General features: G+C 36.8%; 2 protein-coding genes across 2 annotated transcripts; both read left to right on the top strand.

Annotated features, from left to right (window-relative positions):
- Positions 1-9424: 9424 nt before the first annotated feature.
- LOC130725170 (uncharacterized) lies at positions 9425-10255 on the top strand. The gene has a single exon (XM_057576421.1). The coding sequence runs from the start codon at positions 9425-9427 to the stop codon at positions 10253-10255; it is 831 nt and encodes a 276-aa protein (XP_057432404.1).
- A 96-nt stretch (positions 10256-10351) lies between these two features.
- On the top strand, positions 10352-14124 carry LOC130725171 (uncharacterized). Its single transcript, XM_057576422.1, has 5 exons — positions 10352-10550; positions 10640-10878; positions 10972-11706; positions 11830-12540; positions 14071-14124. The coding sequence occupies exons 1-5, from the start codon at positions 10352-10354 to the stop codon at positions 14122-14124; spliced, it is 1938 nt and encodes a 645-aa protein (XP_057432405.1).
- Positions 14125-14828: the final 704 nt, after the last annotated feature.

The following is a 14828-nucleotide window of genomic DNA, read 5'->3' on the forward strand; positions in this document are numbered from 1 at the left end:
TTAATTTATTTAATACAAAGGAAAATGTTAATATAAATGTTCAAAGTGACTTTTACATTTTAATAGGTAGTTGAATAGATTATGACTTAGGAAATTTTATTTAATTTTTAATTTTAATATTTATGTTATTAATATAAAAGAAATGTTTTATCATTTAATGCATTCAATGTAAAGGAGTGCAACTAAACTCAAATCTCCTTTACATATGTACTAGAAATAATACCCGTGCGTTGCACGAGTTTATTTACACTATTTTTTTATTATAGTATAATTAAATGATCAAATATCAAAAATAGTTTTTTATTATAAAAACTGGGTTAACATCAAAATAATAGTTTTGGTGTATTAACTTACTCGTACTAATGTTCTCTTTGTATAAATAATTAATATCACTCAAAATTAGTAATTGATATTTAATAATTAGCATTGAATTAATTTTAAAAACTTCGGTTTTGAAATATTCAATTGATTTGGTTCTCTGTTTTTGGGTTTATTAGTGAGGTTTCAATTGCAGAGGGACTGATTTATCATATATACGGTTGTAAACATTGATACTCAGTTAAGGGAAATATTCCCTCAGACGTTATTCTACATTTTAATCATAACTTATCCTTAAAAACCAATTTAATAATTTATTTATTTAAATAATTTGAAAAAACCTTAAGTGAATTTGAAATATTTTAAATCAAGTAATAAGGTTTAATATAAGTTATAATAACATATTTTTTATACTATTTTATCAACAATGAAATAATTTTAAATTTAAAAATTATAATAAGTTTTAAATATAATTTTAATATCATAAAATATTATTTAGTAAATTTAAATTTATTCAACTTTTGTTATAATTATTTTTCTCTGTTATGCTTCCTCAAATTATTTTTTCTTCTATATAATAGATCAAAAATCATATTTAAAGTATATTTTTCAAATAATACATATTCAATATAGTAATAATAAATATCTTACAAAGACATTTTTGTTAATTTTCAGCTATTTTTTCGACATTATTTATTAATAAATGTTTTTTTATAAGTGAAGTACTCCTTTGGCCGATGGTTCTGTTTGGATAGATTGTTGTGGCTACTCTCCATCACTTGTGTATTAAGTTTAGAAATGCCAGAGCTGATTGTGTTTCTTTATTTGTATATGGGATTGTATATAAGCTTGTTGCTGAGGCATTGTATTAGGTGCACAAAATTGGTTCTTAAGAGAGATGTACTCTTTTTCCTTGCTTGGTTGTTTTCCAACAGGATTTTGCCTTGCAGGGTTTTAATGGGGCACTCTCTTAAGCGTTTGTCTTCCAATTTTGTGCTAGTTTATTAGCCAGGTTTGGTGAGTTTGTTTGTCTGGCACTGTCACATGAGACTTCTTGTATTGCTTTTTAGATTATTATTTAATAAATTATTTCAATTTCAAAAAAAATAATTTATAAGTAAAAAATATTAATAAGTTCTATTTGTTATTTTTTTTTAATATCTCAACTTATGATTAATAACTAAAATTAAAATAATTTTTAATCATAATTGTAATTATGATTAATAATTAGTAAATAATATAAACAAATTATTATTAACAATCTATTATTGTCATGTAAAGGTAGTCAATTTCAATTATTATTATTTTTTAAAAATTCACCTCAAGTTGTGATGAATAATTAAAATTTAAATAATCTTTTTATTTAATTTTAAATAAGAGAAATTGAAAATTTTTAAATTTTAATATTTGATTTTCAATATGAGAAATTGAAAAAAAATTATAATTAAAAATTAATATTTAATGAATAATAAAGTGGATATAGTTTTTTATTTTAGTTTTCATTTTTTTTATTTAATGATTTTAATACAAAATAAATTTATTATTTATTTATGTGTTTAATGCTATTTTTTTAAGTCTTCTTTACATATGTATATAGATAGATAGATAAATTTTTTTATTTTAAGAGTATTTTATCTTAATTATTTATGAATAATTTTTTTTATTATTAATTTAATTTTTTAATATTTGTCAAATGCAAAGCTAAAGTCAATTTTAAGTTTATGAATGTTGTTCTTTTCAAAAAAAAAGTTTATGGTTGTTGTTATTTAATATAAGTAGTTGAATAGTTTTTTATAATACAAATTTTTTCAGTTTTTGATTTATTTAATATTTATTTGTTAGTTTTTAATGTATTTAATATAAATGTATGTGAACTTTTATGGTTTAATGAATTTAATACATGCAAACACTAAAGTCTCCTTTACATATATATACTAGAAATAATACCCGTGTGTTGTACGGGTTTATTTACACTATGTTTTTTAATATAGTATAAAAATTATTACAGTATAATTAAATTTCTTTTGTATTAGTATTAAATTAATTTTAAAAACTTTGGTTGTAATATATTTTATTGATTTGGGTTCTCTGTTTTTAGGTTTATTATTGTGGTTTCAATTGCAGAGGTGCTGATTTATCATATATCCGGTTGTAAACATTGATACTCAATTATTGTTCCCATATGTTATTCTATTTTTCAATCATAACTAATCTTTAAAAACCAATTTAATAATTTGAAAAATCCTTAAGTGAATTTAAAATATTTTAAATCAAGTAATAAGGTTTTAATATAAGTTATAATAACATATTTTTTTATACTTTTTTATCAACAATAAAATAATTTTAACTATATACATATGTAAAGAAGACTTAAAAAAATAGGAGCCTTCAAGGGAGTGCAAACGCGTGCAAGAAGAGCTTATGTCAGGAGCCTTCAAGCGGGGATGCTTTTTGATTGCCCAGAAGAGGTGGCAATTCAAGGGATAGCACGACATATTGCAGAGTGCAGGAATTTAGTTTAATGGCTAGGTGTGAATAGGTGTTGGAAAATTGAGCGTTATCTGGTGCAGAGTGCTGGTTTTGATGGTTCTGTTTGTTCTAGTAGGTTTTCTTCTGGGCACGTGATTGGTTGGTGGGCTAGGAGGTGACAATTTTGTTCTGGTTTCGTCATGTTTTGAAGGTGGAGGGCTTGTGATGGTTATTCTTGGTAAAGTTAATTTGAAGGTTGGTTTTGGAATGCAGTGAATAAAATCCTGTAGTGTTATTTTGAAGGATGAAGGATTGTTTTGTCCTGATAAATGGAGGGGCGGTACTTAGTATTTGTGAAGCAATTGCCATGGAGCTGTAATACTTAATTATGGAGCTTTGGTATTGAGGGGATTGCAGAATATTTTGATACTTAATTATTTGTTTGATGTGTGTACAGGTGGTGGTTGAAGTTTGCTGGTTACTTTGGGCGCGTATTAATTTCATGTCACATGCAGGGAGTTTGCAGCTCTAGAACTTTTTGCTTTGTTTTGCAAAATTTGTAGTCAATGCATGGTAAAGATGCAGGGAGGTTGTTTGATAATCTTGATTGAGGTGTAGACGCTGTAGAGTGTGTATGAGGTTTATGTGACATGTATTGGGACTAAAGTTAATTTGTTATTAGCTTGCTTTGAGGTTGAGTACTCTTTTTCCTTACTAGGTTTTTTCTCAATGAGTTTTTCTTAGTAAGGTTTTAATGAGGCTCATTCTCTTAGGTAGGTTAGGCTAGGCTTTCCAAGGAGGTCTTGGTTGGAGTAGGATGGACATATAGCCTTACCTTGAGAGGGTTGTTCTCTTGGATTTCTTTGTTTCTTCAATAAAATTTTCTATTTTCAAAAAAAAAAATAATAAAATAAAATAATTTTAACTTTTTTTTGAACTTGAAATAATTTTAACTTAAAAATTATAATAAGTTATAATTTTAGTATCGTAAAATATTATTTAGTAAATTTAAATTTATTCAACTTTTGTTATAATTATTTTTCTCTGTTATGCTTCCTCAAGTCATTTTTACTTCTATATAATCTATATAATAGATCAAAAATCATATTAAATTTTTTTTTCAAATAATATACACATTCAATATAGTAATAATAATATCTTATAGATACATTTGCTTTTTAATTTTCAACTATTTTTTCGATATTAATTATTAATAATTTTTTTTTATAAGTAATAAATAGTAATAAGTTTTATTTTTTAATTTTTTTTAATTTCTAAACTTATGATTAATAACTAATAAGATTTAAATAAACAAGAGGTTTATCTGCTAGGGTTTAGAGAATGGAGGTTGAAAGCGATACTGGAGTTCAAACTGGGAGCGGCGGCCAGCCCCCCGGCACACCGCCGGAGGCAACCCGGCGGCCAACGTTCAAGGAGAAAGTACTTGAGAAAGCAATGGTAGAGAAGGAAAAGCAAGTCCAGAACCTAGTGGAGGCTGGAGTGATGAAGAAAGATCTCATTGAGGGGAATAGCTTCTTCCCAATGTTTGATTTCAAGGATGAATGTTCTTATGAGGTGATTTGCAAGCCATGGCAGGATTGCTGAAGGTGTGAAAAACGACTAGAAGGGGGGGTTGAATAGCGTTTTTAATATAAAAACTTTCCCCTTAAGATTTAAAGTAAATCTTTTCGGTTTCTCTAAGATAGATGGTGCAGCGGATAAAGATAGAGAGAAGAGAGAAGCACACAAGTATTTTATCCTGGTTCACTTGATAAATCCCTCAAGCTAATCCAGTCCACCCGTTAAGGTGATTTCTTCCTTCTTAGAATGAAGGCAATCCACTAATCAGATAATTGTTACAACTGCACTTGAAACCTACAAGTGACTAACAATACACTGACTTAGCTATCACTAAGATTCACTCTCTTAGTCTTCTCTAGGATCCGATCAACCTTGATCTCCTAAAGGAATCACCACTAAGATTCACTCTCTTAGTCTTCTTAAGGATACTGACCTACCCGGTCCCTTAAGGAAAATCAAACAACTGTTTGAGGTTGGTGTTTACAAAGGTTTGCTTCTAAATAAGCTGAGTGTAAACCAAATAAGAATAGATGAAGAAAGTAGAGGCTTGAATCTTTTCTTGTATTGCAGCTCTTGATTTCTGTCACTCTTAGCTTTCTTCTTTTCTTCAGCCTTTTATAGTCCAAGGTGCAAAGGATATTTCTGTTGAGAGAATATGACCGTTGGAGGGCATTTCTGGAACTTCCAGAACCTGCTGTGGCTGAACCTTGGTAGGTAGGCTTTTCAGAATAGTACACTGCTCTTGTACTTCTTGATAGAGACATTTGCCTTTAACCAATGACTTATGATCAGAGTTATGCTTCGTGTTGGAACTTGTGAAGCTTGGTGATCAGAGTCAGAGGGATGCTTGGATCCTCTGACCTTCGTAACTTCTGCTTCTGGACCTTCAGAGCTTCTGGACCTTCAGAGCCTCTGGTCCCTCAGAGCTTCTGGTCTTCAGATCCTCTGATCTTCAGATCCTCTGATCCTCTGATCCTCAGATCCTCTGATCCTCTGATCTTCTGATCTTCTGATCCTCTGATCTTCAGATCCTCTGATCTTCAGAACTTCTGACGAATATATCTTCTGGTGTCAGAATCAGAACCTGTTTGTCAAAACACTCAAGACAAACATTAGAGTATCATAGTTGTTCATCCACAAATAAATACTTGTTATCATCAAAACATAGAGTTGTACCACATGACCAAATCTTGATCTTACAATCTCCCCCTTTTTGATGATGACAAAACCATGTATTTTGATGAACAACTCTAAACAAATAAACTGAATACACTCAGAGTATAAGGTATCAGAGTTAAAACTTATCCTGATGTGTATAGTTTATCTTGCTCCTTCTGAATCCAAGACTCGTGCTTGATTCTGAGCTAAGCTCCCCCTGAATCTAATACTTAATATCAATGTTAGTAATATCTAGATTCTGAGCTAAATAATATAGAAGTTGTCAAGATACTATAAGTTCTCCCCCTTTTTGTCATAAGCAAAAAGAATGAAGGTGGGAAAAAATAGTAAGAGCATAAGACGAAATACTCCCCCTCAGAAGGAATACCAAGGGATACTTGGCTGCTGATTAGTATATCTTCTTATGAGAGCAGAAGTGTCAAAGTCCAGAGGTTCTGGTGACATCTCCATTCTGAAAAAATTCCATCTTCAGATGCTTCAGAATGACAAGCTATGAAACTACTCTTCTTCTGATGACGCAAGTCAGAAGTTGTAGTAGCATCTTCTGATGTTGTTGCTTCTGGTTTGACAAGTTCTGAGTCTTTGTTTCTTTCTGAAACGGTCATGCTCATCTCTGCAAGCTTTTTCAGCTGGCTTTGACTTGACCAAATCTTACTCTACTGATGCCTCCAAGATTAACTTCACCTTCAGGTTCAAGTTTTGGATCTTGGGACATATGCCTTTCTCTCGTCATGTGTTGCCTGCATCCACTGTCCAGGTTCCATGGTTGGAGTTTCGATGGACCTATTGAAGATATCTGCAACATATATAATCTTATCCCTAGGTACCCACTTTCTGGGTCCTTTCTTGTTAGTTAGCCTAGAAGTTCTGACAACTTTGGGTCTTTCAGCAGGATAATGGAAAGGAATTTGAGCATGATATTTTGACATAGAGAAAGTTCCTTTCTTAAGAGAAGGTTTAGCAGCTTCAGCAGGTACAGGGTCAGGCAATATGGTACCAGAGGGAACAAAGCATTCATACAAAGATTTAGCTTTAGGCACAGAGGGCTCATTTCTAATTGGTTTAGAATACCCAATGCCACGCATTCCATTTCTGCTCACGCCATAGATCAATGAAGCAGCCATCAAGCTTCTATCTACGCTTTTAGCCAGGAATCTTTGAAAAGATTTTTCATACTTAGATTCATGCTTACTATCAGAGGCATCGCAGGCAATAACTTCTTCTAACTTAGCAATTTGATTCTTAAGCACAGAGTTAGAATTAACTAAAGCATGGTTATCATTTTTCAAATCAGATATGATTTTCTCATGTTCAGAAGGAGTTTTAGAAACAGCAGATAAGTTCTTTTTCAGCTTCTTATGCTTAGACAACAAAGAGTTATACTTATCCATGATATCAGACAAAGCATGTTTCAGTTCAGAGGTTGAGAAAGAAGCGAATACCTCATTTTCATCGTCTGAGGTAGGATCTCCTTCTGATGCTGAGTCAGAGTCAACAGCATCCTTTGACTCTGCTCCTTTGTCTTTGACAATAGCCATGAGTCCTTGAACTTCACCATCAGAGTCAACATCCTCTGACTCTGATTCATCAAAAGTCACCATCAGACTCTTCTTGGTCTTGAAATGCTTCTTTGACTTTTTGTCCTTTGATGAGCCTTTGAATTTGCTCTGCCTGTGCTTCCAGATGCAGTTGAGCTTTCTGGATATCAGAGTCAGCTCATCCTCATCAGAATCTTCAGAGTCTTCTGCTTCAGCTTGGAGAGCTTTTGACTTCTCAGATTTGGATTTCAAAGCTATAGACTTCTTCTTCAGATCCTGCATTTCTGAGCGCTTCAGTTCATGGCATTTCAGTATGCTGATGAGTTCTTCTAAACTCATATACTCAACATCTCTAGTTAGCTCCAAGGAAGTTATCAAAGGCATCCAGCTTTCAGGAAGACCTCTAAGGATCCTCATGACATGATCCACAGTGGTGTAGCTATTGCTGAGGGGTCTTATTCCAGCAATAATCAACTGGAATCTGGAAAACATATCTTCAATGGATTCGTCAGTTTCCATTTGGAAGGATTCATATTTCTGGATCAAAGACAGTGCCTTTGATTCTTTCACTTTCTTGTTTCCTTCATGAGACATCTTCAAGGATTCAAAGATGCCCTTGGCGGAATCACGATCAGTAATTTTCTCATATTCTTCATATGAAATGGCACTTTGCAGAATAGCTCTTGATCGGTGATGATCTCTGAACTCCTTCTTTTGATCTTCACTCATCTTCTCCCTTGGGATTTTTACACCATGTTCATCAACAGGAGGGGTGTAGCCATAAACAACAAAATCCCAAAGATCAGGATCAAAGCCAAGAAAGAAGCTTTTGATTCTGTCTTTCCAGAAATCAAATCTCTGACCATCAAAGATAGGTGGTCTTGCACTGTATTGATATTTGCTTGTAGTAGTGGTGGAATCCATGAGTTTTTCACACTGGCCCGGATCTACTGAACACTGTTAAGTGTGGTAATCAGAACTTGTGCTCTGATACCAATTGAAGGTGTGAAAAACGACTAGAAGGGGGGGTTGAATAGCGTTTTTAATATAAAAACTTTCCCCTTAAGATTTAAAGTAAATCTTTTCGGTTTCTCTAAGATAGATGGTGCAGCGGATAAAGATAGAGAGAAGAGAGAAGCACACAAGTATTTTATCCTGGTTCACTTGATAAATCCCTCAAGCTAATCCAGTCCACCCGTTAAGGTGATTTCTTCCTTCTTAGAATGAAGGCAATCCACTAATCAGATAATTGTTACAACTGCACTTGAAACCTACAAGTGACTAACAATACACTGACTTAGCTATCACTAAGATTCACTCTCTTAGTCTTCTCTAGGATCCGATCAACCTTGATCTCCTAAAGGAATCACCACTAAGATTCACTCTCTTAGTCTTCTTAAGGATACTGACCTACCCGGTCCCTTAAGGAAAATCAAACAACTGTTTGAGGTTGGTGTTTACAAAGGTTTGCTTCTAAATAAGCTGAGTGTAAACCAAATAAGAATAGATGAAGAAAGTAGAGGCTTGAATCTTTTCTTGTATTGCAGCTCTTGATTTCTGTCACTCTTAGCTTTCTTCTTTTCTTCAGCCTTTTATAGTCCAAGGTGCAAAGGATATTTCTGTTGAGAGAATATGACCGTTGGAGGGCATTTCTGGAACTTCCAGAACCTGCTGTGGCTGAACCTTGGTAGGTAGGCTTTTCAGAATAGTACACTGCTCTTGTACTTCTTGATAGAGACATTTGCCTTTAACCAATGACTTATGATCAGAGTTATGCTTCGTGTTGGAACTTGTGAAGCTTGGTGATCAGAGTCAGAGGGATGCTTGGATCCTCTGACCTTCGTAACTTCTGCTTCTGGACCTTCAGAGCTTCTGGACCTTCAGAGCCTCTGGTCCCTCAGAGCTTCTGGTCTTCAGATCCTCTGATCTTCAGATCCTCTGATCCTCTGATCCTCAGATCCTCTGATCCTCTGATCTTCTGATCTTCTGATCCTCTGATCTTCAGATCCTCTGATCTTCAGAACTTCTGACGAATATATCTTCTGGTGTCAGAATCAGAACCTGTTTGTCAAAACACTCAAGACAAACATTAGAGTATCATAGTTGTTCATCCACAAATAAATACTTGTTATCATCAAAACATAGAGTTGTACCACATGACCAAATCTTGATCTTACAATTGCTTGGTCGTGAAACTGCTTGGAAAACACATAGGCTACAAAGTATTATGTGATCGACTACGCTCGTTATGGAAACCTGCAGGAGGCATCGAGGTTCGTGATATTCTGCACGGCTACTTCCTTGTCCAATTCGACCTGAAGGAGGATCGTGAACGTGCTATGGTTGGTGCCCCGTGGATAATATATGATCACTACCTCGTGGTGAAGCCATGGACGCCGGACTTTGTCGCGGCGAATTCAGAGATTAGTACCGCCGCTGTTTGGATACGCATCCCCGACCTTGGTTTTCAGTTTTATGACGAGAGCATCCTGTTAACATTGGCATCTGCGGTAGGCACTCCTATCCGAGTTGACATGAATACCATGGATATGCAGAGAGGGAAGTATGCTAGGATTTGTGTTGAAATAGATCTGAGTAAGCCAGTTCTTGGAAGAGTAGGACTACGTGGGGTTTGGTACAACATTGAGTATGAGGGATTGCATCTTCTATGTTCACACTGTGGTTGCTATGGCCACCTTGCTCGTAATTGCACCGGGACGCCCATGCCAAAGCAGAACCCGTCGCCGGCAGCGACAACCAAGATGCCACAAGAGGCGGCGGGGCCGGTAGCATGCACCCCACAGGACGCAACCCAGACGGAAACCCTAGTAACGGAACAAACAATGATGGAGGCTGTAATTCCAGGCGTGAAAATCGCGCCCATTACCTGTCCTGATTCTGCGCATGGACAGTGGCTTTCAGTTACGCGTAAAGGCTGGAAGAGTGCGAATTCAAGCCAAAAGAAACATGCAGTAGGCAATCAGCTACATACGCGTATCTCTAGCGGGAATAATGGGGGGAAAAAAGGGAAGGATTTGATGACTTTTAATGTTGTTACCCAAATAAACACTGGTGGGGCTCCTCAAAACAAATCAGATAATTTGAAAACACCTGCTATAGGTGATGTCACTAAAGGCCGCAAAAGAATCAGGAAGGATATTACCTTCTAGGGCCCACACTTGGATTCCTTTGTAGCATCCACCTCAATTGGACCTACCTCGATTCAGCAACATGGGGACCAAGGGAAGAAAGTGCCAATAACAAAGATGATAGGTAATAACAAGGTTTTTGTTTTTGGGGATGGGACCATGTCTACTCAGAATTTGCAGCATAGAGATGGTAACAGATATACATTGCTTCATGATGAAGATGCACAACAAGCTCAAACAGAGTGTGATGATATGAACGTCATGCACACAATGCCTTATGACACAGGGGAGATGACCATGACAACAACACCATCGGGCAAGACGTGAGTTCTTGCTTCATTGGTTCTCTTCTTCTTGACCTGTTATGGATAGTACACCATTTAATATCCTAGCATGGAATATTAGAGGAGGAGCAGGAGTCCGGGGTCAACGTCGTATCCGGGGACTTGGTTAAATCATCCAAACCAGCATTGTTTCTTCTTGTGGAGACTCATTGTCGCTTTGATTCAGTTGCGTCTTTTTGGAGAAGCGTGGGCTATGAGTTGTGTGGGTGTTCCGAAGCGATTGGGCATCGTGGTGGCATCTGGGTTCTTGCGCCTGTTGATAGAACCTTTGTTGTCCAAATTATGGACGTACACCCACAGGTAGTGACAGTTTCAATTGGTGTTAATAATAGAGCTTGGGTTTGCTCAGCGGTGTACAGAAGCCCTAACCCTACACTGAGGGAAAATCTCTAGGAGCACTTAACGACTCTCCGCCAACAAGTCCTGCAACCTTGGCTTGCTGCGGGAGATTTCAATGAGATAATGTCCCCGTCCGAGGTGTCCGGTGGTGATTTCTGTCAAATGCGCGCTAACCGCATGCTAGCCATGGTGGAGGAGTGTGAGTTCATTGATTTCGGAGCTACAGGCAGACAATTTACTTGGGAGAGGAAACATAATGGACGACGTACAATTGCAAAACGCTTGGATAGATCCATTGGTGATGTTTCCTGGTACCATAACTTCCCTGAGGCCTATGTTGAACACTTAGCACGCGTTTATTCCGATCATTGTCCAATTTTGGTTCGCTGTAATGATCCCACTGGAGACCATGTAAATCGACCCTTCAGGTTTCTTGCGGCATGGTCTACCCACCCATCTTTTGAGCCTTTGATCTGTGACACTTGGAAGGAGCCTCCATCTTCCTTGAAAGGGAAACTTGACAATATTAGAGTTGCATCCCTAGCTTTCAATACGAATGTTTTCGGGAATATTACGCGGAGGAAGAAAATAGTGGAACGCCGCTTGCAAGGCCTCCAACATGAGTTGGAGGTCGGCGAGACAGAATCTCTTTTACGCTTGGAAAAAGATTTGCAGGAGGAGTATGAGCAGATCTTCACACAGGAAGAGTTAACATGGTATCAGAAATCCCGGGAGCGATGGGTTAAATTTGGGGATCAAAACACTAAATTCTTCCACCTTCAAACTGTGGTACGCAGGAAACGGAACAAAATTCATGGGATGTTCGTTGGTGATACATGGTGCACGGAACCGGAGGACTTGAAGGCGGGAGCACAAACCTTTTTTACTAATTTGTTTTCTATTGATTAGCAGGTTTGTAGAAATCGTGTTATGGATATCATGCCAACCACCATATCGGTTGAGGATAGGATGGATCTCATCCAACCTGTTTCTTACGAGGAGGTGCGGCGGGCAATTATGGCTATGCAATCCTTCAAGGCGCCAGGAGTTGATGGCTTCCAAGCTTTCTTCTACAAGCAATACTGGCATATCTTGGGACATGATTTACATACTATGGTTGCAGATGCGTTTGTGGCAAGCAAGGGTGAGTCATCCCTCTTGGAAACCTTCATTGTCCTGATTCCAAAAGTGGAGAACCCGCTACGCTTCAAGGATCTTCGTCCTATCAGCTTGTGCAACGTGGCGTACAAGGTAATCACTAAGGTGCTAGTAAACAGGTTTCGACCACTCTTGGATGAATTGGTTGGTCCTCTTCAAGGGAGCTTTATTCCGGGAAGAAGAACCAAGGATAATATAATTCTTGCACAGGAGGTTATGCACACTATTCATACCTATAAGCGGAGAGGTGGTTTAGTAGCGTTGAAAATTGATCTAGAGAAAGCATATGACAGAGTCAGTTGGGACTTTCTCCGAGCTACGTTGTATGACTTTGGCTTCCCTCCGTCCATAGTTGATTTGATCATGTGGGGAGTCCAGTCGGCATCCATATCCATTCTCTGGAATGGCACCAAGCTTGAATCTTTCACGCCACAACGAGGTCTTCGCCAAGGGGATCCGCTCTCTGTAAGGCCCGAGTTTTTAAGTTCATGCTAAGTGAATAAACTTCTTATTCACGATTAGGGTTGATGTAATGTGAAGGGAAACCTGAACGAAAGTTTATTAAATGAAATATATTTATGAAGGAGAAAGTTCAGGAAAAGTTCAAGGATTGCATTATGATCGATAAAAGTTATAGCACGAACGTTTTACGCTTAAACCTAGGTCAGAAACCCTAGTATATAGCTAATTTTCACTTTTAGGCACGATGGCAGTTAATTCCAAAAATCTTCAGAGAAATGTTAGAACTTCTCTTTTTCCATATATCACAATCGTTTCGAGGCGAAACTCTAGGATCTACGAACGTCCGATTCCAATCATCGGAAGTTTGCCGAAACCGAATCCCTGGTATTTCAAAACCCTAGAATCACCCGACTATGGGGACTTTATCTATTCAGAGCTTCAAATGAATATTCTACACGCGTACACCCATTTCTCTTGATGATTACAATCTTTCTTCCGAAGGAAGTTTTCTATTCCGACATTCGATGCAAAAAGCAACTTATCGGGTAAAATAGTTTTATACCGACTATGCATTAGTTGCCAAAAATACAAGGATACCTCTTTATAGTTTTGGAATTCTTTTGCCAAAACATATCTATTAATTCACGGAGAATGACGCCGGAAAAATCAGATTCGCGAAACTTTCATTTTCCCGCGAATTTCCAACCTTTATATATAGCAAAGAAAGGAAGAAAAACACAAATTTTCCACCATTTTCCCCACCCAAACCCGCGGCCAAGAAGAAGAAGAAGGAGGAAGAGATTTTGTTCAATCCTTGCTTGATCGTCGATCAATCAGTTGCTGCTTCAAGGTTTCGAGGTATAGTCGCTAATCCTTACCTCCGATCGCTTTTTCCATAGCTTTTCTGTAGAGTTTTCTGAGCGGATAGTTTATGGGTTTTTGCAAAACTATCCTGAATCTTTCATTTCTGACTCTAAACCTCTTCTATATGTGCCCAAGATCACTTCTGCCGGGTTAGATTTTCCGTTGTGTCGCTGGAATTCCGCCGGAATCAATTTTAGCCTTAAATACCCATTTTTGGAGTTTTTGAGGTAAAGCTTCAACCTTTAGGCTAAAAACTATCGCCTTAGCTTAGTGTTAGTAGGATTAGTTGTCATAAACGTCGTTAGTAACGTCCCTACAAAATTTGGTTTTTGGGATTTCAGTTTTGAAATTTCTAAGTTAAAAATCATGACCAAAATACCCCTGCGACAGTTTTTGATCCGATAATTTTTCCGAGTTCAGAATACCCTTAGTTACGGCTTATGATAGCATAGGAACCAAGTTTGATCGAAGAAAAACCGAACCTTACAATTACCAAAAGTGGCCGTGAGCTATTAAAGGGGGAGGAGGAAATTTCCTTTTCCGAAAACTTGTCTTTTCGCGCTAGATTATCGTACCTTCGAGTATAGATTACTTCGAGTAACCTTAGTAAGTATCGATAGCTTAGTTTTCGATAGATTCTGATAGTATTTCTGTGGTTTTGCTCTAAAGGTGATTTTGAGGAATTTCCAGCTGAGCAAGGCTTTGTTTGTGAAGGAGCTTTAGGAGATAACCCTGGAGAATCTGCAGGTGAGGGCTTCTCACTGAATCTCTAGTTAATGCTTAGGGTCGATGTTTCGACATTGTTTACTGTTTATGCACTGGAATTGTGTGTGATTGGAAAATGTTTTCTGAGGCTTCGGCTGACAATGTAGATGATTCATCTACTGAATGTTTTTGAGATTGACTTACATGCTATGTGTTATGTGGGTAATCTAGGATGTGTGGTGCATGCTTTATATGCTAAGTGCTAAGTGTTTATGATGCGATTTATTGATATATGACATGTTGTTGATTGTGATGATTTAAATATGCTCTGTACTGGAATCTGAGATTCTGAATGGTGAGAATAGCGGGCAGGTCATGCCGATTTTATTTTGAGAGTTTTGAGAAAGTTTAATAGGACGAACGAGGTTCGGGCCTTAATTTTGTTTAGTGGATCGAGACATCCTCTGGAAGCGACTTGGGATTGGGAGATCCTGCAAATGTATAAGACTTGCGATAAGACAAAAGGGAATCTATTTTATAAAGAAAATTCATAAGACCTTAAATAACCTCAAAATCTTTAAGTAATGATAACAACCTCGAAGGAAGGCATTGGAAGTCAAATCATAGTTTTGGAAAAACGAGGAGTGTCGTCGGATCCAAGTGTTGAGGAGTTTGGTAAGTTCTGAGTATGTTGGTACTCCTTCGCTCGTTGAGCAGTTTGT

This window comes from Lotus japonicus, chromosome 6 (assembly GCF_012489685.1).
Source record: "Lotus japonicus ecotype B-129 chromosome 6, LjGifu_v1.2".
Lineage (NCBI taxonomy): Eukaryota > Viridiplantae > Streptophyta > Magnoliopsida > Fabales > Fabaceae > Lotus > Lotus japonicus.